General features: G+C 38.5%; 1 protein-coding gene across 7 annotated transcripts; it reads right to left on the bottom strand.

Moving 5' to 3' along the window:
* Window positions 1–2,725: 2,725 nt before the first annotated feature.
* SPART (spartin) lies at window positions 2,726–22,061 on the bottom strand. 7 transcript variants are annotated; one of them, XM_062576857.1, is made up of 12 exons: window positions 21,771–21,829; window positions 20,574–20,611; window positions 18,974–19,052; window positions 16,133–16,965; window positions 14,844–15,041; window positions 13,729–13,833; window positions 11,770–11,899; window positions 10,808–11,002; window positions 7,784–7,942; window positions 7,611–7,701; window positions 6,530–6,590; window positions 4,299–4,386 (listed from the first exon to the last, which is right to left on the bottom strand). In XM_062576857.1, exons 4-11 carry the CDS (start codon window positions 16,961–16,963, stop codon window positions 6,530–6,532), a joined length of 1,770 nt encoding a protein of 589 aa, XP_062432841.1. In that variant the 5' UTR covers window positions 16,964–16,965; window positions 18,974–19,052; window positions 20,574–20,611; window positions 21,771–21,829; the 3' UTR covers window positions 4,299–4,386. The 7 variants fall into 7 exon arrangements, with proteins under 7 accessions (XP_062432799.1, XP_062432791.1, XP_062432807.1 ...); XM_062576815.1 differs by lacking the exons at window positions 6,530–6,590; window positions 21,771–21,829 and adding an exon at window positions 22,017–22,061 and having other exon boundaries at window positions 2,726–4,386; XM_062576807.1 differs by lacking the exon at window positions 6,530–6,590 and having other exon boundaries at window positions 2,726–4,386.
* Window positions 22,062–22,679: the final 618 nt, after the last annotated feature.

Genomic DNA, 22,679 nt, shown 5'->3' with positions numbered 1-22,679 from the left:
GTATCCCAGGCACAGTGTACTCCCTGCGTGAAGAGACTTGCTTGTGACCTCCTCTCAGGATACTTTCAGGTCCCAGCCTCAACGCGGGGATTACTAGGTGGCCTAACTAGGTGAGTCCTCGGGAACTAGGTCACAGAGTGCATATAAGGAAGCGCCTAGGCCACATTCGTCGGCTTGGCACAGGACAGCAGGTCTGACTACGTACTTCGCCAGATGGTTTGGGAGCTGGAGTGGGGGAGAAGTGTCTTGTGGTCTGAGGTGTTATGTGAGTGGGTTAAAATTTTCAAACCAGTAAGATTCCTGCTAATTATTGCAGTAACATAGTGACACCTGCAACACATGGGAGTTTTCTTCCAGTTCTTTATTCCAAACAAATAGGTTAAAATTATATATATGGATACCTATAAATGTAATTCCGTTAAGACTTTTAATATGATTTTTAGGATAAATTTTTTATTACTCATAAGAAAAATCAGGAAATTGTTGCAACACAGTGCGGCTTGAGATAAAGAAACTAAGAATCTCAAATGCCTATTTTCACACTGTGTGAAGGCAACAAACACAGATAAGAAGTTATTTAAAAAGTAAGGTATACCAATTACTGAAGGCAAGTTTAGATCATGACATTAATTTTGACTTAATGTTTAAAGATTCCTTTCAAAGTATTATGACAAAAGTTTTAGTTTTTCTTTCAGAAGAATGCAGCTAAAAGTTAGTTACTTCAGTATCACCAGTAAATAAGCTATGATGAGCTGATAGCTCTGTGGATAAGGGGAGAGCAGTGGATGTTGTGTATTTTGAATTTAGTAGGGCCTTTGACATAGTTTCCTGCAGTATCATAGCCAAACTGGTGAGATAGGGACTGGGTAAGCAGGCAGTAAGGTGGGCTGGGCCATCAGGTTTAAAGTGTGATGATCAGCAGTACAACTGAACAACTCAGATATCGATATTGAGGATAATATAACTTAACTCTTACATTAACAACCTGGATGACAGGATGGAGTACACTCTCAGCAAGTTTGTGAATGGTAACAAATTGAGGGGACTAGTCAGTATGCTGGAGTGCATGGGCTGCTATGCAGAGGGACCTGGACAGGCTGGGGAAACATTCCAACTCGAACCTCATTAAATTAAACCAAAGCAAACGTGAAGTTCTCCATTTAGGGTGAGAAAACACCACATATGAGTGCAGGCTGCGAGCCAACAACTGGAAAGTATCTTTTCAGAAAGAAAGCGAGGGGGGGGTCTTGGTGACCTTAAACCAGCAGAGTGGCTTAAGCCCTTGTGGCAGAGATGGTCAACAGCCTCCTGGGCAGCATTAGGAAGAGTGTAGCCAGCAGGTCAAGGGAGGCCAATCTGTTTCAGCACATGTGAAACAACATCTGGAGTGTTATGCTCAGCTTTGGGCTCCCCAGTACAAGACAGACATAGACATATTGAAGCAAATCCCATGAAGGGCTGCCAAACTGGTAGGGGGCTGGCACACATGACATGAGAAGAGGCCAAGAGAGCTAGGTGAGCTATGCCTAGAGAAAAGGCAGCTTGAGGAGATCTTATTGCTGTCCACAACTGGAGATGGGTGAAGAGAAGACAAAGCCAGACTCTCAAAAGATGCACAGTAGAAGGATGAGCAGCAATGAGTAATTTTGACTCAATGCGAGGGAAAAATATTTATCATCTGGGCCAAGCCCTGGCACAGGTTGCCCAGATAAACTATGTAATCTTCATCCTTGACATGACTAGATGCAGCCCTGACCACTTGCTTCGAGTAGGCAAGGTTGAATTAGAGAGCCCTAGCAGTCCCTTACAATCTACACAATTCTATGGTGATTCTAAATAGCTGAACCTAGTCAATATAATTTGGTGAAAGGTAGTTTTGCTTTTTTTTTTTTTTTTTTTTTTTTTTTTAAAATACAGATTTAGTTCTTAAGGGAATATCAAGAAATAGGATATCACAAAGGGGTTTTTTTTAATAAGCATTAAATAAAACCCTTGTAATCTAGATGACTCCTCTCAAATGCATGGTTCTAGAACTGAGGTCAAGAATACCTTTTTTTAACCTACAAACTGGTGGGGATGCCAGGGAAAGTAGTGGCACAGAAATGACATTGTAGGTAATCTTCTCCATACAAGACTTAAGTCAAATACTGTAGCAGAAAAGCCTTTGAATAAACAAATTTGGAAACAGCAATGCAGCAGTTTGCTCTGTAAACAACATTAGTAAAACTACTACTACATCAGGAGAGTTATTCAATGTCCAAATGAGAAACAAAACCAAAAAGCTGGGAATGGAAAATAAACCTAAAGTATGAGGCTTAGGGAGTATGGCTAGCAGGGAGTATAAAAGGAAGGGCTGATGAAGGCTGTTTTATACAGAAGAGGAACTGGGGAGAAGCCTACTGGCTATATACAAAAATAAAAATAGAGAAGTGAAGGAAGATATAAATAAAATACATTCCTAATCTAAAATGCTTTTGCTAGTATGAAATCTCAAACTGGTCACACTTGCTAGTAGTAAGATTACAGCAAGAAAACCTGTTGTAACATACTTTTGCTAGACCTTTTTACTGTGAAATATTTTAAGCTGTAATTGATGATCAGGTTTCTACCGTAGACATACTCCAAGACTGTTTATTCTTCTATTACTTCAGAAGTCCTAGTTTTTCCACTCACTGATCCATACAGTAGCTTTACATGATAAGAAAGCCAAGCACAGTTTAACCAATTTTAATTTTATTTAATTTTATTTTTATTTCTATAAATCAGTCCAAGTTACACTTCAAGTGGTTAGCCCCTTTGTTTTACTTCTCATGCTAAAGTAAACACCTACAATAACTACCACAAAATGTGCTACCTGTTACTCCTCCAGTAGATATTTTTGTTACTACATTTTTTTTGTCCAATCTGATATACAAATACCACTTTCTAACAATCATTCACAGTTATTTTCTCCCATTATTTGATATGAAGGTGAGTTGTAAATTGACAGTACTCCATTTGCCGTTGGACCAGTCAAGACTAGAATGTATAGCAGCTTTAAAACTCACTAATGAACTTTACACAAGCAGCAGTGAAAAAGCATCTCAGAAGGAAGAAGGACTCTTATCAGTTGTTCTACGTAGAAGTTATTTCACACTGCAGTAGAATGAAAAAGCTACACAGTAGTGTCTATCATATTCCATACACATCCAATTAAAGATGCTTGTCTTCATACTCTTTAAAGATGTACCTTGTGCAACTATGAATTCATTGGAATAAAGGAGCTGACTTAAAATTGTTTCTTGAAGCAAATACTTCATGTCTTCTGTTAGAAGGCATATATATTATGACTTCCATCAGAAGTAATACATACTATGACTCTTTGTGGATTGGCTGAAAAGGACAGAATGCATAGACATTTCTAATGACCTCTCCAGAATGTTTTTACAGAAAAATATTTTTGTTTATGCAGAAATGCACTCAGCTTCTCCATACAAAAATCTCAATTTTAAATAATCTTTGAATATTACTTATAGTGCCAACTGAAAAATACATTTTTCTAGGGATGAAAGTACCCCCTTATTAAAGGAAATGCTTAGTATCTTTGGTTTGTTCATATGCTGGATGGAAAAAATAATTTTAAAGGGAATGGCTATACCTGAGGTTCATCTTTCATTTCTTCTAATATAAACTTTGGATAAGATTAGCTTTTTAGTGGCTATGACAAGAATTCCTCTAGAAAACAAAAGAGCAAAACACAAAACTTAAATAAGTAGTGCATATTAAATAATGTTTAGTTTTAGTAAAGCTTAATTGTTTGGTTTTACAAAAACTAAGAACAGAATTAGTAACCCTATTCGTTCAGTATCACTACCTTCTTTACAAATATAAAGTATTATAAAAATATTCACAATAATGTTTCTATATTATTCTACTGTTTCTTACTATATTTTGAAAAAAGTGCTTACAGAGGCAAGTTTATTAACTGCAGACCTGTATCCCCCAAGCTGTCAAAATCCCTGTATCAATACAGAATGACAAGACTTTGATTTTTCCTTTTAAGAACACCTCCCCAAACTTTATATTTTCAGGTCAAATTAATTAACAGTTGCTTGAAAAGTATAGTATGATTTGTGTTAAATCACAGTTTAGTAATATAGTTACTTCTAAATAGGAAGTTTCATCTCTAACCTAAGACTTTGAGAAATATTTCATTGTTCTTATTTTTTATCCTTTTTCTCCTTATCCAATACTTTATATTCATCCAACACAGCATGGCCAGTTTCTTTTGCAGTCCTTTTCACAACAGCTTTGATACCAATGTTATCAATGTTAAATGCTGTCACACCAACATTGATTGCAGAATTCATAGCGTTGTCTGTAGCGTGGCCAGCATCATCTCCATACCTTAAGACAGACAAGATAGATATATGTAGATATATGTATTTAGCATTTTTCTCTTCATAAGAATTCTTTCAAAAGCACTAATTTAAACATAGCTGTGAACTAGCACTGGGTATTTATTTTCTTAAGTGCACAGCTTAAATGTCTAAGGAGTGAAATTAAAAATTTATTATTATTTGTTATTTGAGTTACTTGAGTAAGGGCTGCTACTTTATCAGACAGTTTTGAAATAATCTTTTCTTCTTTAAAGATATAATATATATGCTTCTGTTCTTTCTCTCCCCCCCCACACTAGTCCTTCCCATAGGACTAAAAGGCTTGTCTGTATACAGAAAGGTGTTTTTTCTTGTGCAAGGTTGGTCCCCCCTCATATCCTGTATTCTTCCATTTAGTTTTTCCAGGGCCAGACCTTTGCTGCTGCTCAAATCGCTCAGTCTGTACCATAGGTAGCAGCATTGAGAAGGAAAAAGAGTGGACACTGTCGTAACTGCCTTCTTCGCTTTTAGACATAAAGAGACTAGAGTCACCTTAGACAGTGCTTTCACTGGTACCACCACTGCCATAATAGTGCTTAGTTAGTACTCATTCTGTATGATCCTTCCCTTTGTCTACATGGCAAACTGTGATGTTATGTCTGGCATAAGAGCGACAGACACTGTAGTTCAAAGTTCCAAAAGTAGTCTCACAAGTTAGTATACCACTGTGACCAAGCAAATTAACCCAGGTCTCATGGGTGCAGAGAACTGCTGAAACAGCTATGCTCAAATGCTAGAGGTAGCTAAAAATGATTTGTTACACGGCCCCTGCAACAATTCATATTGTGCAACGTAGACCTATCTGAAGTAGTCTGGAGTCAATACAATAGCAAAGGAGAAGAGATAAAAGGGGCAGAGGGAGGGAATCATACTAAACAGCAAAAGCCTCAAAGCAGTAACCTTGAGGATACACTGACAATTACTGATACAAACAACCTCTCCACTGGATTGTGAGGGGAAGTTAGCAGTCACATATCCTCATTAAATAAATTACTCATTTATGAAGAAAGGTAATACTGAAGGAGAGCACGCTGAAGGAGGACAGACGTATAGTGACAGCAGTTACTCCAGCCGTTCCAGACAGCTAAACATTTCCCCAGACAGCATTGTAATCAGACAAATGAGGCCAAAAGGAAGTATTTCTGGCTGCATTAGAGTATCAGCAGTTTGCTGAGTTACCTTTGCCCTGCTCGTCTTTTGATCAGAAACTCTTTGAGGCCCTCAAAATAAGGCTAAAGAGAAGAACAGTATCAAAGTATCCTAAATCTATCAAATTTCATCACAAAAATCTTTTTCACTTTCAGTAGAGTAACCACTACAGGTAAGGGCAGGAACCAACAGTGAAACTGAATGGAAAAAACTAGTGACTTTTTCTTTGTTTTGTTTTGGTTTTAATTCTCTGATAGAGTAACAGCCTTCAATCATCAAAATCTGATTTGCAGATCACAGAATTAGTCTCACAGCAAAACAGCAGTAAATATTTGCCAACATGATTAGTTATTTTCACCTCAGGAATAATAAGCCAGTTTTCTGTAATATCAGTACAATAGGCAACTTCATTTAAAGATAGATCATGGCTCATCCAATACAGATAAACTAATAATTTCTTCAATATTTGATAGTTGATTTTTTCGCTTTGCTTATCTCAGTTGCATCATTTGTAACTTTTTTTTTTTTTTTTAAGAAAAAAGGTGAGCAGATATGTAGTTATTTATATCTTTGTAAAAACCTAGTAAGTTAGAAGCAAGATACTTTTGCAGAAATAGAACTTCTACAGCTACATTTTCCCCCCAGTTCTAACTGATTTACTATGATGAACATGTCCTTATAACTCTTTATAACTCTATCAGGAAAGGTAATACAGCTAAGTTTTAGCTGAGTATGTTTATATAAAGACACTGTGATGATGCTCCTTTTGCACTGTTTACATTAAGTGGTTCATTGAAGTATATGGAGGGCAGAAGTCTCATGTCACTGCGGCAAAAACCAGCTTATAAAAGAGGTATGTAGAATTTTAATATATTTATATAGAAGAGAATCAAAATATGGAAGAAATCTTCAATTATCAAATATTGTACATTCTATTGTAGTTAACTACAACATTCATTTACTTATTGTTTTTCACTCTTAGGGGCTCTTGATTGCTGATCTCCATACTTCCTATTTTTATATCTAAAACAAAAACATTAATATGAATTTATGTGAAAAGAGTACAAGTACAATGCCTTCTGGCAGTCCTATCAAAAGCAAACATGTTAGCACTAAAGCAGCACTGACTAGCAGCTTGCTATCTTGTCCCATGTCTGTAGTTTCCCATCTGAAATGCATTAGAACAGAACCATGGATGTCAAACCACTAACTTCCATTATTCTTGTTTACCTTGTCATCTTGTTTCCTGCTGCTAGTGGTCTGTATGCACTTTCAGCATCCCTTTTTAAATCTCTTCTGCTACGTTTATCATCAACTCCATTTAAGCTGTATGCTTTTGCTTACTTTTCACATTTCATTACTACTACTGCACTTTAAGGAGTATATTTCATATGTTTTGCCATTGTTCCATAATCCTCCCTTATTCTCCCTAGTATCCTCTCACTATACAGTCATCAACTTTGTTCCTTCCATTGTCTTAGTAACATGCTCCCAAATGTTACTATTCTCTTTCCCCACTACCTTTTTCTAGTAACATCTGCGTTTTTGAGGTTGTGACTAGTGCCTCTTCTCATTTCGTACTGTTATTGCTATTTATGCTTGGGATCTCCTTACACAGATTTCTTTTGTATCTTCTCACTTTGGTCTGATCTGCTGATAGTTGAAGTCACACCTTCATTTTTCTTCAAATTTAGTTAAGTTCACACAAATTAAGGATCACAGATGAGCGGTTTCAAACAGTAACTTTTTTCATAATGGCATTATTATATTATTGCAAAAAGATACAAATTTGAATGGTATTTTCCAAAACTGAAACTGTAATACTTCTAGAAGAGAGACAGGAAAACTTCAGAAGCATTGATTCATTCATATTTTACATAAAGAGCTCTATGTACACTTAACAGCATGTCATGCACTGTGTAGCTGCAACAAAGCAGATATTTTAGTTAACTTTCTTGCACTTCCATGAGCTTTGTTTGCCAGTATTCCTATAGAATGACACAATATGTTGTAGAGGATGAAACTAATAAAAGTGTAACTTACTTGTATTTGACAGTTTTTACAGTCTCAGTTGAAACACTTTTAGCAATGCACTTGGCTGCACTTTCTAAACCTTGCCACACTGTTGAAAAACCTGTAGAAAATGAACAGCTTGAGTTCATAGCACTGAAAAATAACTTATGCAATTAAAAAAAAAAAAAAGGAATTTTTATTACCTTGAACTCCACTTGCTGCTACCACCAGAGCACCATCGAAAGTAGATTTACCATCTTTGTCTTTCTTAAGAGATTCTGGAACTAATTTGCTGCCATGCTTCTTCACATGTGGAGCCAGCTCCTTTCCAACACAGCTTGCTATAGAACACACTCCCTCAACTATTGTAAAATAATGGTATGTAGATTATTAAATAAGAACACTGAACAGCTTTCTTTAAACATCCTTACTTTTAATTAAGAAGTAATCTTCACTGAAGTCTAAGGTGTTACTTCTATTTCAGTATGCTGATTTCTGAAGACAGACCCTAATCCACACTTAAGTAGCCAAAGGGTATAGAAGCAGCCTTATTTTCAGGTTCTGAACAGCTCCAATCCCTAACAAACAAACAAAGTCAGTATTGTGGCTGAAAGCACCTCAGAATATAAATAGATACTTACCACATACTCTCATCTATGGCCCATTTGGAGTTTACACTGGCAATGGATGTCAAGGACAACAAGAAAGGCTTCTTTAAATACATCAGCAAAAAAAGAAAGACTAGGCCAGTTGCTGAATGAGGCAGGGCCGTAGTAAAGAAAGCAGAGATACTGAATGCCGCCTTTGCTTCAGCCTTTACTGCTAAGACTAGCCCTCAGGAATCCCAGAGCCTGGAGACAAGAGAGAAAGTCTGGAGAAAGAAGGAGTTTCCCTGGGCCGAGGAGGACTGAATTAGGGTTCATTTAGACAAACCCGACATCCACAAGTGTGCAGCCCTGATGGGATACACCCACGAGTGGGAGCGAGGCAGATGGGGGGGGGGGGAGGGGGCTGGCAGATGTCACTGCTAGGCCACTCCCAATTATCCTTGAAAAGTCATTGAGAACAGGAGAGGTGCCTGAGGACTGGAAGAAAGCTAATGTCACTCCAGTCTTCAAAAAGGGCAAGAAGGAGGACCCAGAAAATTACAGCCCAGTCAGCGTAACCTCCATCCCTGGGAAGGTGATGGAGCAGCTCATCCTGAATGCCATCTCTAAGCAGATGGAGGAAAAGAAGGTGATCAGGAGCAGTCAGCATGGATTCACCAGAAGAAGTTATGCTTAACCAATCTGATAGCCTTCCAAATGGAATGACTGCCAGCGTAGATGAGGGAGAGCAGTGGATGTTGTCTAACTTGACTTCACTGAGGCTTTCGACTCTATCTCTCATAACGTCCTCACAGGCAAGCTCAGGAAGCGCAGGTTAGATGACTGGACAGCAAGGTGGATTGAGAACTGGCTAAAAGGCAGAGCTCAAAGGATTGTGATCAGTGGCACAGAATCTAGTTGGAGGCCTGTGGCTAGTGGCGTCCTTCAGGAGTCAATACTGGGTCCACTATTGTTCAGCTTATTTGTCAGATGAAGAGATAGAGTGCCCCCTCAGCAAGTTTGCTGATGATCCCAAACTGGGAGGAGTGGCTGATACATCAGAACGCTGTGCTGCCATTTTCAGCGAGACCTGGAAAGGCTGGAGAGCTAACCAGAGAAGAACTTCACAAAGTTCAACATAGGTAAGTGCAGGGTCCTGCACCTGCGATGAAATAAACCCTTGTACCAATAGAGACTGAGGGCTGACCTGCTAGAAAGTAGCTCTGCAGAAGACCACCTGGGAGTTCTGGTGGACAAGTTGACCATGAGGCAGCAATGTGCCCTTATGGCCTAGAAAGCCAACGGTATCCTGAGGTGCATTAAGAAGAGTGTTGCCAGTAGGTCAAGGGAGGTGATCCTGCTCACTCAGCCCTGGTGAGGCCACATCTGGAGTGCTGTGTCCAGTTCTGGGATCCTCAGTACAAGAGAGACAGGGAGCTACCGCAGTGAGTCCAGTGAAGGGCTACTAAGATGATTCAGGGACTGAATAGGTAGCAGCTACGAGAAAAGGCCGAGATAGCTGGATCTGTTCAGCCTGGAGAAGAAAAGGCTCAGGAGGGATCTCATCCATATGTTTCAATGTCTGAAGGGAGGGTGTAAAGAGGATGGGGCCAGACTCTTGCCAGTGATGCCTAATGACAGGACGAGGGGCAACAGGCACCGCCTGAAACAGGAAGTTCCATGTGAACGCACGAAAAAATTTTTTTACTGTGAGATTGACGGGGCACTAGAACAGCCTGCTCAGAGAGGTTGTGCTGTCTCTGCCCTTGGAAATATTCAAAATCACCTGGACACAATCCTGGGCAATGTGTTCTAGGTGACCCTGCTTGGAGAGGGGGGAAAATTGTTGGACTAGATCTCCAGAGTTTCCTTTCAACCATTCTGTCATTTCAAGTGACTGTTTCTATTACTTTGTCTCCAAATTACATAAGGGGAACAGCCTGGGGGTTTTCCTCATCTTGTCTTTTGGACAAATCTTTCTTACAATCTTTCATCTTTTTGATAGTTGTCTTTCTTACCATCACTCCAATTCTTCAAAGCAGTTTTATAATATTCAGCGCAACTGGATTTCAAACACTAACGAGTCACTAGACACTAAATCCTAACACTAATACAAAATAAATAACAGAATTAAGTTACTGAAAACTGCTCTGTACTCAGCACCTTTCAGCACCCAACCAGTTTTGTTGGAAGTCTATAGCTAGACTAACAGACTTGTTTCAGGCATGCTTAAACTCTATGTGCATGTGCACACATACACACCCCCTTATACTGGTCCCCTGTGTACGTTAGTAACTTGTGACTCTACAGCTTTTACAACACATGATTAACTTAAGAAGAAACCATTTTGAATTAACAATCCAAAACCGAAGAAAAAAGATGCCAAAGATAAGACTATAAAAATACTCTGCTATAGAAACTATTCCTTTAAGAAAAACATGCCCTCAAGAGCATACAATAAAATTATTCCTAAAGCATGTTCTCTCACACAGGGCATAACTATGCACAGACAACTAATCTCTGAATTTCTTCAGGTCAGTCCTTTCTTCAGTTCATTGGCTAGAGAAACTAGCTCTTATTTTACAGACTATTTATTCATTAAGGCAAAAATGTATTAAATTATGAGATGGAACATTTTACCTAAAAATTGGCTGACTTTCACAGCTCCTCCAGTAGCCTGTTTTGCTACATGAAGCCCCTTTGCTACAGTTGGGTTGACTTCCAGAGGTTTTTCTTCCGGTTGAATATGTTCTCGCAGTTTAGAAGCTCCTTTGTGGATAGCCTTGCCAGTATATTCTGCTCCTTTCATTAGGCCCCAGCTTACCCAAGATGCACCTTCAAGACAAATTATTTTTCTTAATATATGCAGAATTTTACAGGCTAGAATTCTGAAAGTTTTCCTTCGTCTGCTTCTCTAGCACTAACTTCAGCAACATTTCTGATTATAATCTGCAATTACACACTTCCCTGAATGGGCCAGCATAAATTCCTGCAATGATTTCTGCTCCTACACCACATACATTTTTTCAATCTCACTTTATTTAAGTTTATTAAAGCCAGCCTTCATCCAAATCTCAGTTTAATACAGATACACATTTTTTTAATGGATATTCATCTCCCAACAGGGTAAATAGTAATAAAGCTGCACATATCAATGCTATTAGTATTATGAATACATAAAACCCAGTCTTCTCTCTTTTTATTAGCCCTTCCAGCAGCTTCATATTTCTTGTGATCAGATGGTGGTCATTTATGCATTCCAGTATTTATCTGCATAAACCACACTAAATGCATACTTTAACATAACTGCTCATACAAGAATAAAATTATTCCATCACAGTGGTTTGAGTCATACAGGGCACTAACCTAATTTACAAGCCTGAATTAGGAGTCTAGACCATTAGCTATAAACAAATCTATTGCTGACAGGGGATTCAAATTCTGCACTGTTTTAACAGAACATACCAAAGCATCTTTTAGATGACTACGATTGGAAATGGTGAATAACCATTTCTGACCACTCAGCCTTTACCAGAATACATGGATTTAAGTATTACTCACAAAGGTTTGTATTTAATGTAATCCCCTTACTATGACAGTACCTGACAAGATTCCATGGGCAACTTTCTCACTCCATTCTGGCAATTCTTTCTCTTTTTCCTCTCCTTCAGCTTGTGGTTGGATACGCACAGTCTGAGGCAAGTTAATTGTATCACTAGAGGCTTCTGAAGGCTAACAAATGAAAGTAAACATCTGAGAACCTACTTCAGAAGGTACTAGAGTTTTATTTTAGATGGTCATACAGTTTATGGGGAAAAAAAGCCAATGCTGTATGTTCCTCCAGCAAATGTACTTCAATGGAAGTTTGTGATTCAATCACTTTTCCACAGAAAGGCTGTATATTAAGAAAAGCTTATCAAACAACTAAGCATTTTCTGTAAACTCTCTTCAGTTACAATGAAAAAGATTTGTTTCCCAACAAGGCTGTCTGGTCAAGTAACAAAGTAGGGGTAGCTGACAGTATAATGAACTAGCAGAAAAGATAAGATACTTGTACATCTACCATTTTTATCTTCCTAGAGGGAAGTCAACTCTTATTTTTCAGTATAGGAACTGCAGTTCCTTTTCTTCATCTTCGGTCAGAAAATACAGGTGCACTAAAAGAACACAGCTGTTCTGGCTGGTTGTTCCTCATACTTCCCTCCCAAATTTCTAAATAAAGGAGATTATTCATTCCATGTGATGCTGATGCTTTTGTGGACTGATAAAGCCAAGGAACATTTCAGAGCTGTGCATGATACTGCACATCCCCTTGGGTGGATAGATTCTGTGTGAATTCCTCTCAAAGACTAGAATTTCTGGAAGAGAGAGTCATCAGTTATTAGCAACCACAATCACAGTGTGGTTAGCTTTTCTAATAACTTTACCATGAGTTTACATAGTTTGTAGACAAAGAATGATTGAACTTCTACTAGAGAAGGCACAAAAATTGTAATAAATTTAGTTTTTAGGTAGGATTCCACAGTGTAAATGTCAAAAAAGTAAATGTTTAAATGATTTAGAACAACACTGAGTAATAAGAGATAAAAAGACCTTTTTTTTTCTTCTAGAAGAGTCTGTATGAAAGCATTCCTAGATGAGAGCTATGAACAGAATAGAAAAAACAAAACAACAAAAAAATTAACAGGAAAGACTAGCTTAAGCCTTAGTAACTTGCCACCCAGAAGTCTAACAATATATCACTGTTATTTTGTACACCTTTGTATCGTATGTTTTTTTTTTTCAGTATCACTGACTTGTAATACACCATCAATTACCACTTGACAGCAGTGTGAAATCTCGTTTTCAACATGTTTGTTTTTAGTATTTGATCATTTTGCAGAAGGGGAACAGAAATAAACTTAATATACAAAGCTATAAAAAAACATAAATATAAATATAAAAAGCTATAAAAATTTATACAAAGCTATAACCCCCCCCCAAAAAAAAAAAAAAAAAAAAAAAAAAAAAAAAAAAAAAAAAAAAAAGCAAAAGAGGAGGGAAAAAACCACACAAAGTATGCTCCAGATACAATTTAGTATAAGTTTGGGCCACCGTCTAGAAAAAGATTCAGCAAGCCTCTCCTAAGGGGCAGAAATAGGTTCTCTAATGTGAAAGACAACTCTATACTATACGTATATTACATATAGTTGTTAATTAGATCCTCAGGAGTACTATGTAATGCAGATAGAGTTAAACGGTCAGCAGACTAGGCTTTGAAATGTTTTGTCCAGAGGAAAATTTTGACTTTGCAGTATGAAGTATTTAAGATTCCAGAAATCTGCTACTGATTTTCAGAATTTAGAAGCCTGCAGTAACTGAGCAAGTTCTAAGTTAAGGGGAAAAAAAAAGAAAAAAAAAATAGGACTAGGAAACATGCTTTGTGGAAACTGGTGGGAACATATGCTGCTGCTGTCAACCAAGTCTGGAATTGCAGCAGTTTTAAGTTGTATTTCGGTGATAAATTTATATTTTTCACTAAAAAAAAAAAAAAAAATTAGAATCACTGTCCCAGAATTTACCTGGACTTTGTGGCCAGACATCTGTTCTAACTTATCTTCAAAATGTGCTCTCTTAGTTGCTGGGAGCTCTGAAGATAACCCTACTTTCTCATGGGATCCTGGCACCTGTGACATTGTATCAGGGAACATTAACAGAAACATGGAATTTTAGGACAATAAGGGACTACTATAACCTGAACTTTTATGCAGGACAGAATTTTACCCAGTGTCTCCTGCACTGAAACAAATCAAAACATCACGCAAATGTGTAGTACTTTTAAAGCAAAAATTAATGGCCTCTTGTGCTAGTAAAGTACCCTGCTGAACTCAACAGGATTTATAACATAACCAAACTCCACCCACGTGACATGTTGCAAACTGAATCCTTCCAAGTCACTGTATTCAAGTCTTAGTGATTCAACAAGATAGTATCTTTTCATGAAAGATAATTTTGTTACTAGCTTTTAGATGGTTATTGATTACCATTCCTCCTGAAGTGTTGCTCCAATGCTCTGTTACAGCCATCAATAACATTTTTTTATCTTATTTCTCATCAGTGTATCTGATTGGATTGTGCCTTTTTTGAATTATGTTTTTTCTATTTTCTCTCTCCTTAAAATTCTGCTACAGCACATCATCAGATTAATTTGTTCTGAGAACCCATTATAAGGCATATTTGAGGTATTCAGTATTTTCACAGCTCTTCTTTGATGCTGCTTAACGTTTTTAAACTGTAGACATACTTGGGCACAATTTTCCAAGAAGAGTCTCATCAAAACTATATAAAGAGTGCGTGCATGTGCATCCATACTCACAGAAAAAATGTGCTTTCTCCTGAAAAAAAATTTTCATTCACACCTACGTTCTGCTCTAGGAAAACAGTGAAAATATACAAAATGACCGTTTCTTTTCTGTGCTTACATTATTTTAAAACTTCTATCCTCCCTATCTTATGGCATATACAGTTTCATTCCTAGGTGAGCTTAACATTGTCTGCCTTAAGCATTTCATATTGTTGAGCTCACTAAACAAGACATAGAACTTTGCAGTTTTATACAAGTAAATATAATCAGGAAAATATATTTATAATTTCTGCCTTTTATTATTAGTTTAAAAGACAGTGCCCTGGAATTTACCTGTATTCGAAGATCAGACATCTGTTTTAACAGATCCTCAAAAAGCTCCCTGTCAGCTGCTGGAAGCTCTGAAGACAACACTACTCCCACATAGGACCCTGGCACCTGTGACATTGTGTCAGGAAACATGTAGACTCCAGTACTGCAGCACAGAACAGGAGACTGATTACACATTAGAGGATACATCCAGTCACAAACCTGGAAAAGGTGAATGCATAAAGGAAAGATTATTTCTACAAATTAAAGGATCCTATTATCAAAAAAGGAAAAGAAATGTACGCATTAGCACTGAGAAGTTAGTTTTCTATACAGTTCAGTAAGTAAAATAAAAGCCTTATGCCATCCTAAAAAACAAAACAAAACAAAAAAAAATCCATGATTGTGAGACTATCATCCTTGATTAGCTTTGACAGTCTAATATAGGGGAAAAAATAATTCTCACAGAATTATAATTCAGCCTGGTAGCCTCTAAATTAAGGTCTAGTTATAGACACAGACGAAGCATTCAGCCAAACAAATCAGGATTCACAGTGCCTGTAACTTCCTGTAGATCTCAGGGCAAGTTTATATAGCAGAATAAAGAGAGGCTGTCATTGGAATAGCTGCTGCTCAGGAATGCCAGCAGAGGTAGAGGGAAATGAGCAGAATCCAATACCAGAAACGTTTTTTCTGTTTCTTAAAGTTTCCTCTTCACATATAAGACCTCCAAGAGCCAAACAACCTTAGCAGCAGCGAAGAGATCCAAAGTCAGAAACTGACCAAAACCAGTATCTGTTAAGAATATGCCCAAATAAGCAAGCATGGACAAGAAAAAAAAAAAACAAATAATGTCTTTTCCACTTGTATTTCAGAGCAGATTAACACTCTGAATTATCAGTTCTTCAGGCTAACTGTAATATCTGATCACTAGTTCAAACAAGCAAGTAGCTTGTAAAACTATTTTATACTGAAATGTTACAATCAACATGTCTTCTCTATTTGAGGAAAAATAATTTTATAACAAACAGAAGTGTTAGGCCAACTCCCTTAGGAAATGGAATTCATCAAAACAGTAAGCACTCAAAAGCCTGGGGAGCACCCAGAGGACATTTCTCAGAAAAGTCATACAACTGTACATTTGCAAATAACCATTCCTCCAATACAAAGAGACTCTTTCACATTCTCTCACATAGCTCTAGGCTCAGAAAAGCAAAAACTTAAGATGACAGGCATTTAAAATTTTATGACATTTATGAAATATAATTAAAGGAGAAATTTATATTGTTGTTTTATCATGCTTTATTTATTACCTGAAGAAATGCAGGTGGACGATTCTGGGCCATCTCACTATCTGTATCCAAGAACTTCACGATGCGTAGATATCCAGGATATGAAGGAGCACTAACTTGCCCATCAGGAGTCACAAAGAATATCTGTACTCCTTGAGGAATCAAGATCAGCTCATCTGCATCCACTCCCAGACTTTCAAGGGGAGGTGGCTGATTACACTTTCTGTAGTAGTCCTCACCTACAGATGAAAACTCCCCAGAGTCTGTGCCATAAGACACAGTAAAATGGCCGTTGGTAGCTTGAGGCGTGTAGGCAGGAGGTGCTTCATTTGGCAGACAAAGAGGTTTTGGAGCTGATGGACTCATAGCTGGAATTTGTCCCTTGCTCGCAGCTGCAACACTTTTGCTTGCCACAGGTGGTTGGCTTGGAGCAAACAGAGAATCAGGCGCAGGAGGTCTTTCTGGCTTTTCTTTAGAAGGAATAGATGGGTATAACTTGGGCACCTCAGCAGGGGCACCTGTTGCGTCAGGACTTGTTTGCACAGTGAGGGTGTCTTGTTCTAGAACAAGAAGTCGAGCGTGAACATTTTGGAGGGTCTCCTTCATCTTTTGTTGCATCTGCCTGGCAGACTCCCATTGGGATCCTACACATGTAGGACTCTGTGATGGAATGCTAATTCCTCGGAGCAGGTGGTCAAGTCCTTGCTTATAGTAATTTTTTGCCTCTTCCTTCTGACCTAGTTCATCTGTATTCAGTCCCTTATTGATAAATATAAAGGCTTTCCTGTACTCTTCATTAATAGCTTTAATATTTGCATCTTCTTGTGTAACTGAATCCTGTGCTTGCTCCATTACTGCAAATGGGAATAACAGTCAGTAAGATTGTTCATAGATGAAACTAAGCAAAGTTTATCTTATAATAAAATGTCTTCTCACTGATTGCTGATGGTGTTCATACTGTGTGTATTAGCAAAAAAAATATCCAGTTGCTTGGTACAAAGTCTGATTTGTAATGGTTATCTCCTATTAACCTTTAGATTTAGAATGTAAGATTCCAAGTCACATGCAATTTAACTCTGTAACCATCAAATCTAATTACATCACAGACACATATTTCTTAAAAGTTGAGCATCAGAAGAATACAGAGATGCCTGATATTAAACTTTCCATCTTAAAGTCTTATCAGTAGTAGCAAGTTGTGGAGGCAGAAAAAATAAATTTAATTACTTTTGATAATTTTTTCCAAAAAAATATCCAAGGTATTAAAAAGTTTAGTTAACATTCTGTCTATTTAAATAAAGGCCTAAGCTTACCAACTCAATACATTTTTACTATACAATTTAAGGGAAAGAATTTAATGCATTTAGGCACATCTTAATATATTGATGTTAACTAGTATCAACATACACTACTGTAAAGAAGTATTTTGAACAGTTAAAGTTGTGCTTTACAAAATGAAAACAGTAAAATCTTGCATTAAGAGAATTACTGATTTTCTTTATAGTGTTTATAAAGGCAGAAACAAAAGTGGCGTTTTCCCTCCCTTGCTCCCCAGATGACAAAAGGCTATTGCACTGATATGAGCAAAATGTTCTAGCTTTTACTTTTGTTTTGTAATGGATTAAGCAGCTGGCCTCATGTATATTTCAACAATTAAAGAGCAGGAAAGAATCCAATAGGCTTATTAGAACTTTAAAATGTAATGTGTACAATCATGTTTTAACTAAGTGCTGTTCTTCAGTCTTGTCCAAATGCAACAATATAAATTATTCTTGGACAAATGCAATATTTACAGCATACAACATGTAAAAAAGTTCCAATTAAATTTTCTGCTGATGGCATTGAGACTCAAAAAAATATTCACACTGTTATACTGAAATAATCAACTTGAAGAATAAGAAAAATGTGGTAATATTTAAATGGGAAAGAACACACATTTTTAAGAGAAACTGCTGTAAGTTGGGAGGAAGAAAGGAAAAAAAATAGAGGTCATGGTCAATCACGCAGGGATAACAAGCTACAGAAAGTTTTGCTATAAAAATGTTAAGCAAAATCTAAAGGAAATCAGGAAAGAAAAAGATACTTCTATTACACATACAGAACCATTAAAACCACTGTACAGAGCACAGGTGAGACCTCATACAACGCTAAGCCACATTCAAGAAAGCTGCATCAAAACAGAGATGTAAAGAAAGGTAACTGAAATTTTCTGATGAATTAATTGCTTGTCTGCAGCAAGAAGAAAAATGTTTGGCTTACTGAGCTAGTAAACTGGAGAGATTAGATTAGACTCTGTAAAAACACTGGATGAAAAGTAAAGAATACCTGAAGAAAGGAAGCCAGGAAAGAAGAAAGAAACTATGGATACTAACTTTTGCTAAAATTCTAAAATAGTACCTGCATTTCAGTTTATTTAATCTCTCTTGTTTTATGTTATCAATAAAGCAAAAGAAAAAGAAATTATAAACAGGAAGGTATCCTTCCCCTACTCCAACAAAAACCACAAACTTAAAAGGTGCAATTCACAAAAACAGGTGCGCCAAGATGCAAAGTCTGTGTACTGTGCTCTATTTTGACATCTTTTATGAACAAAATGCAGATAGCACTTAGGTGACTAAAGCATCTCTAACCACATAACAGAAGTATCATGTAATCTGGTAAACTTCTAAACTGTAGCAGAATTATCCTTTGTACAAAACCACTGATGAGTGCTTTTCAGTTCAATGACAGATAAACAGCTAGAAATATTACGGGAAGCAGCCATGGAGCTTTTAGAAGGCAGCCCGCATGGATCAGGTTGCAAGCTACTCAGCTTATTTAGCTTGCAGCTCATTCCCTATTATGTAGCAGAAAAATACATACCCCCAACGTTGGACTGAAGAAGTTTTTCTGATTGACTGCAGTCACCCACTGCCTATAGGCTCAGCATCTTTGATTTAAGCTGAAGAACAACACCCACATAAGAATAAATGTGTATTTAATAATTACCAAGGACAAAGATTAAAAGTAATAAACAAGCTTCTGATCAACAGAACAGCAAACAATTCACTGAAAGCAATTGGAAAGAAATCTAGTAGGGCTGTGGATAGAGATGCATTCCTATGTGAAAGACTGAATGACATAGGCTCTCCTAGTCACAAAACGTATTTGGCTTTCTCACTCATAAAATATCCATTGGTTATTAAGGCTGAGTATCTAACTATGTATGGTCAAATCATTTGTTAGCAAAAAACACAGGGACATCATCTTGTGCCAACACTTGTGTATACTAACGAAAATCACTTTTTTTCATTAAAAAAGTAAACACAGAAAATTTTCAGGAAAGGGAGAAAGAACACAATTTAACCTAACATCATGTTTATTTCTTTTTGAGCAAAATTCCGTATTTTGACACCTTTAGTGGCTGTGAAGCCAATTCTGTAACAAGTCCTTACTGAGTCTTAAGGTTTTAAGCAAGCAATTCACTTCTGTGAACATGATTCAGTCCCATAGCCTATTTTGCCCCACATCTGATCTGTGGAGGTAAACCCAAGATACTATCCAGATTTTAAGTATCTTTTGCTTGTGATTATTAGTATAAAACAAAAAGAAACATCAAGTAAAATACAAAAGTCATAGCTACATTTCAGTTTAAGGGTGAATTAATTTATCATTCATTGTATGCCTTTAGCACTGTCAACAGCATTGTTCTTGCTAAAGCACAGGCTTTGCTAACACTAAAATAGATTTGTGAGAAAACAGAGATGTCAGCATAATCAGTGTATACATGGTAGTAGTGTATGACCACGCGTGGCAGGGATACACAAGCAGGCTCAGCAATTCTAAACAGCAGGAATGTTATCACTCATCTCTGACTCTGTTTGAAACACTTTGAATTTGTGGTACCTGAATAGCACAGTTGCTGTCAAATTGTGTTTTTTGGTGGCAAGGCACTTGGAGATGAAGGAAAGAACTCATAGTAGGCATTAAGAACTTAATATGTTCATATGCAGTCAAATTCCTTGATCACTATTTGCAGTGTATGATCTTAATTAATACAGTATTTAAGTACCTTGCATGCTTTAATATTTATCCATAAGCTGTTTATGTGCTATACAGCATCTTATTTCCTCCATTTTTAAAGCTGGAATGGATGGCAAAGTGTATACTGCTAATCAAGAGAGAGAGTGAGCAGGCCACAAACCAACCTTTGCACCCACGCCTGGATGCACAGGTTTGCACTGATTTGTACTTCTTAGCACTAAATAAGATTTGGAGTAACTAGCCTTTGAGAAAGCCAGTCTAAAACCAAGCTGAGAGCTAACAGGCCCTGTAGATAATCACAGATTAATCCAGTGCTCATGCTCATTCCTTAGACATTTTCATTTATCAGTACAGATGTACTCTGTGGTGCTAAGTGACTTGCCAGGCAGGCAGCAGTGCAACAGGGAAACTGGTTCAATTTGATATTGTAGGCTAATACCTTAACTACTTGGCCATCGATCCTCTGAAGCAACACACCTAAAAAAAAAAAAAAAAAAAAAAAGAAAGGACCACTTCATTTTAAAAACAGTTGAATTGTGGAACTCACTGCCAAAAGGCAACTTTGAAGCCTAAAGCTCATTAAATATCCTGACTGACAGAGGTCTCCAAATCCCTGTTTTTGAAGTTTGGAGGGAGGATGGTGGGAAGGAAGGGAGGAAAACAAGCAAACAAAAACCAAAACAAACCCCTTAATCCAAGGCTTCTTCCTATATGTTAACTGTTTTTCTATTGGTCATTGATTTCAAAGATGAAGAGCATGAAGAAGAACTGCAATGCAGACAGAATTGTTTAAGCCTTATTTCTTCAGGGAAAGAGCAATTAAAAGAATATTAGTATCTTTTGAGAATAATGAGAACATACTGAATTAAACCAACTATTACAGAGAATTTAAACTAATAAGGCAGTTTCCAGCTGATAAATGTAGATTTTTTTTTCTTTTGTTTAAATCAGTTTATCTAAAAGTAGTTCATTATGTGGTGGCTTACAGGTAATTTTTAAGCACTTAAGGCTAGATAATAACAAACTCTAGATGAAAGACCAAGTCAGTGATCGGATCTAACATAGTAATTCCTTCTCTTTTACATTTACTGAAGTCTTCTGTACAACCTCAATTTTTTAATAGTTCATTTATAGCATCTTCTTAGGCCAAGAAGCTACATTCACCCAGCCAGCATACCTATTTTTTCCCCCTCTTGGTATTACTGCTGTCTCAAGCCTATTTTGTCCCAGTAAACACACTTCTTTACTGACCCTGCACTCTGTAGCCCCATCACACCTTCTCAACACAGAGCTTTTAGGCTTTTGAATCCTCACCCACTTGGCACTTCTATAAAAAGGAAAAAAACAAAAAGAAGGCAGGGAATTCCTTCCCCTCATCATCCAGCTCTGCTGCCTAGCACTTCGCAGCACTCAAGTTCAGAGACATTGCCACAATCTAGTGCTCTGTGGGCAGAAATTCAGCCAACATCATGGAAAATTTAAGAGTTATGCGAGATAGCTATTTAATACGCTGCCATTAGCGGTGGACCTGTCAGTCTGCAACACAGCCAGCCAGTTTTCCGTATACAGAGAGAAACTACCAAGGCCCAACCGGACTGAAATGAATCTTTTAAGAAGGGCGAAATACAAGCAGCACCTTTCCACACCTGCAGGCCGCCGCCGCCGCCGCCTTTCCCTGGACGAGAGAAGGCGACACCCGAGCGCCCGCCGCCCGCCGGCACTTCCCCGTCACCACCGCCGCCGCCCTCCCCATCCCGGGGCCGCCCCCCGCCCGGCCACAGCCCAGACGGAGCGCGGCGGCCGCCCAGCCGACTCGCCGCGGGGCCGCCGGGGCCGGGGCCGGGGCCGGGGGCCGACTCCGCCGCGCCCCAGCCGCGCTCACCGATCCGCGCCGCCACCGCGTCAGGTGGCCGCGCGCGCTCCGCCTCTTGGCACGGGGCGGGGCTACGCCGCCGTGACGTCACTGCGCGGCCGTTGGGGGTGTGCGCGGGGCGGGGCGGCGGCCCAACGGCTGCAAAACGGTCGTCGCAGCGGCGCGAGGGCGGTTTCGGCCGGTCGGCGCCAGTTGTAGCGGTGTTTTGTCGCTGGGCGTGACCGGTGCCCGGCTGTGGGGGCTCGGCAAGCCCCAACGGCGGGTAGAGGCGTTCAGCGGTGGGTGCCCGTGTGGGGAGCGGCGACGTCCACAGCACTGTTACAATATCCGTTATTAAGAATAACAGCTTAATCAATAAAAAGGGTTTAATGTTGGCTGTGATCTCTGTCTCCCCCGGCTTAATTGCCCATGAGGGAAAAGGGGGGTTTGCAGCAGATGTTGTGGATTCTCTGCTCCTCCTAGAGAGCCGCCTGGGAGCGGAGCTGGCAGTCTGAAACGCTGGCGTTTGACATTCGTGGCGTCTGAAAACGGGCTTCATGGCTGGCACAGGCAAAACGGCAGGATATCTTGCTGTAGCTGAGGCATCTAGTTTTGTAATTGCAGCCAGTAGTCAAACAGGAATAAATAAAAAAGGCTAAAAACTACCATTCCAAAGCTTTAAAGTCTTCCCCT

The sequence above is a fragment of the Rhea pennata genome, chromosome 1 (genome assembly GCF_028389875.1).
Source record: "Rhea pennata isolate bPtePen1 chromosome 1, bPtePen1.pri, whole genome shotgun sequence".
NCBI lineage: Eukaryota > Metazoa > Chordata > Aves > Rheiformes > Rheidae > Rhea > Rhea pennata.
The sequence above is the reverse complement of the archived record's forward strand: the minus strand, read 5'-3'. Positions and strand labels throughout refer to the sequence as shown.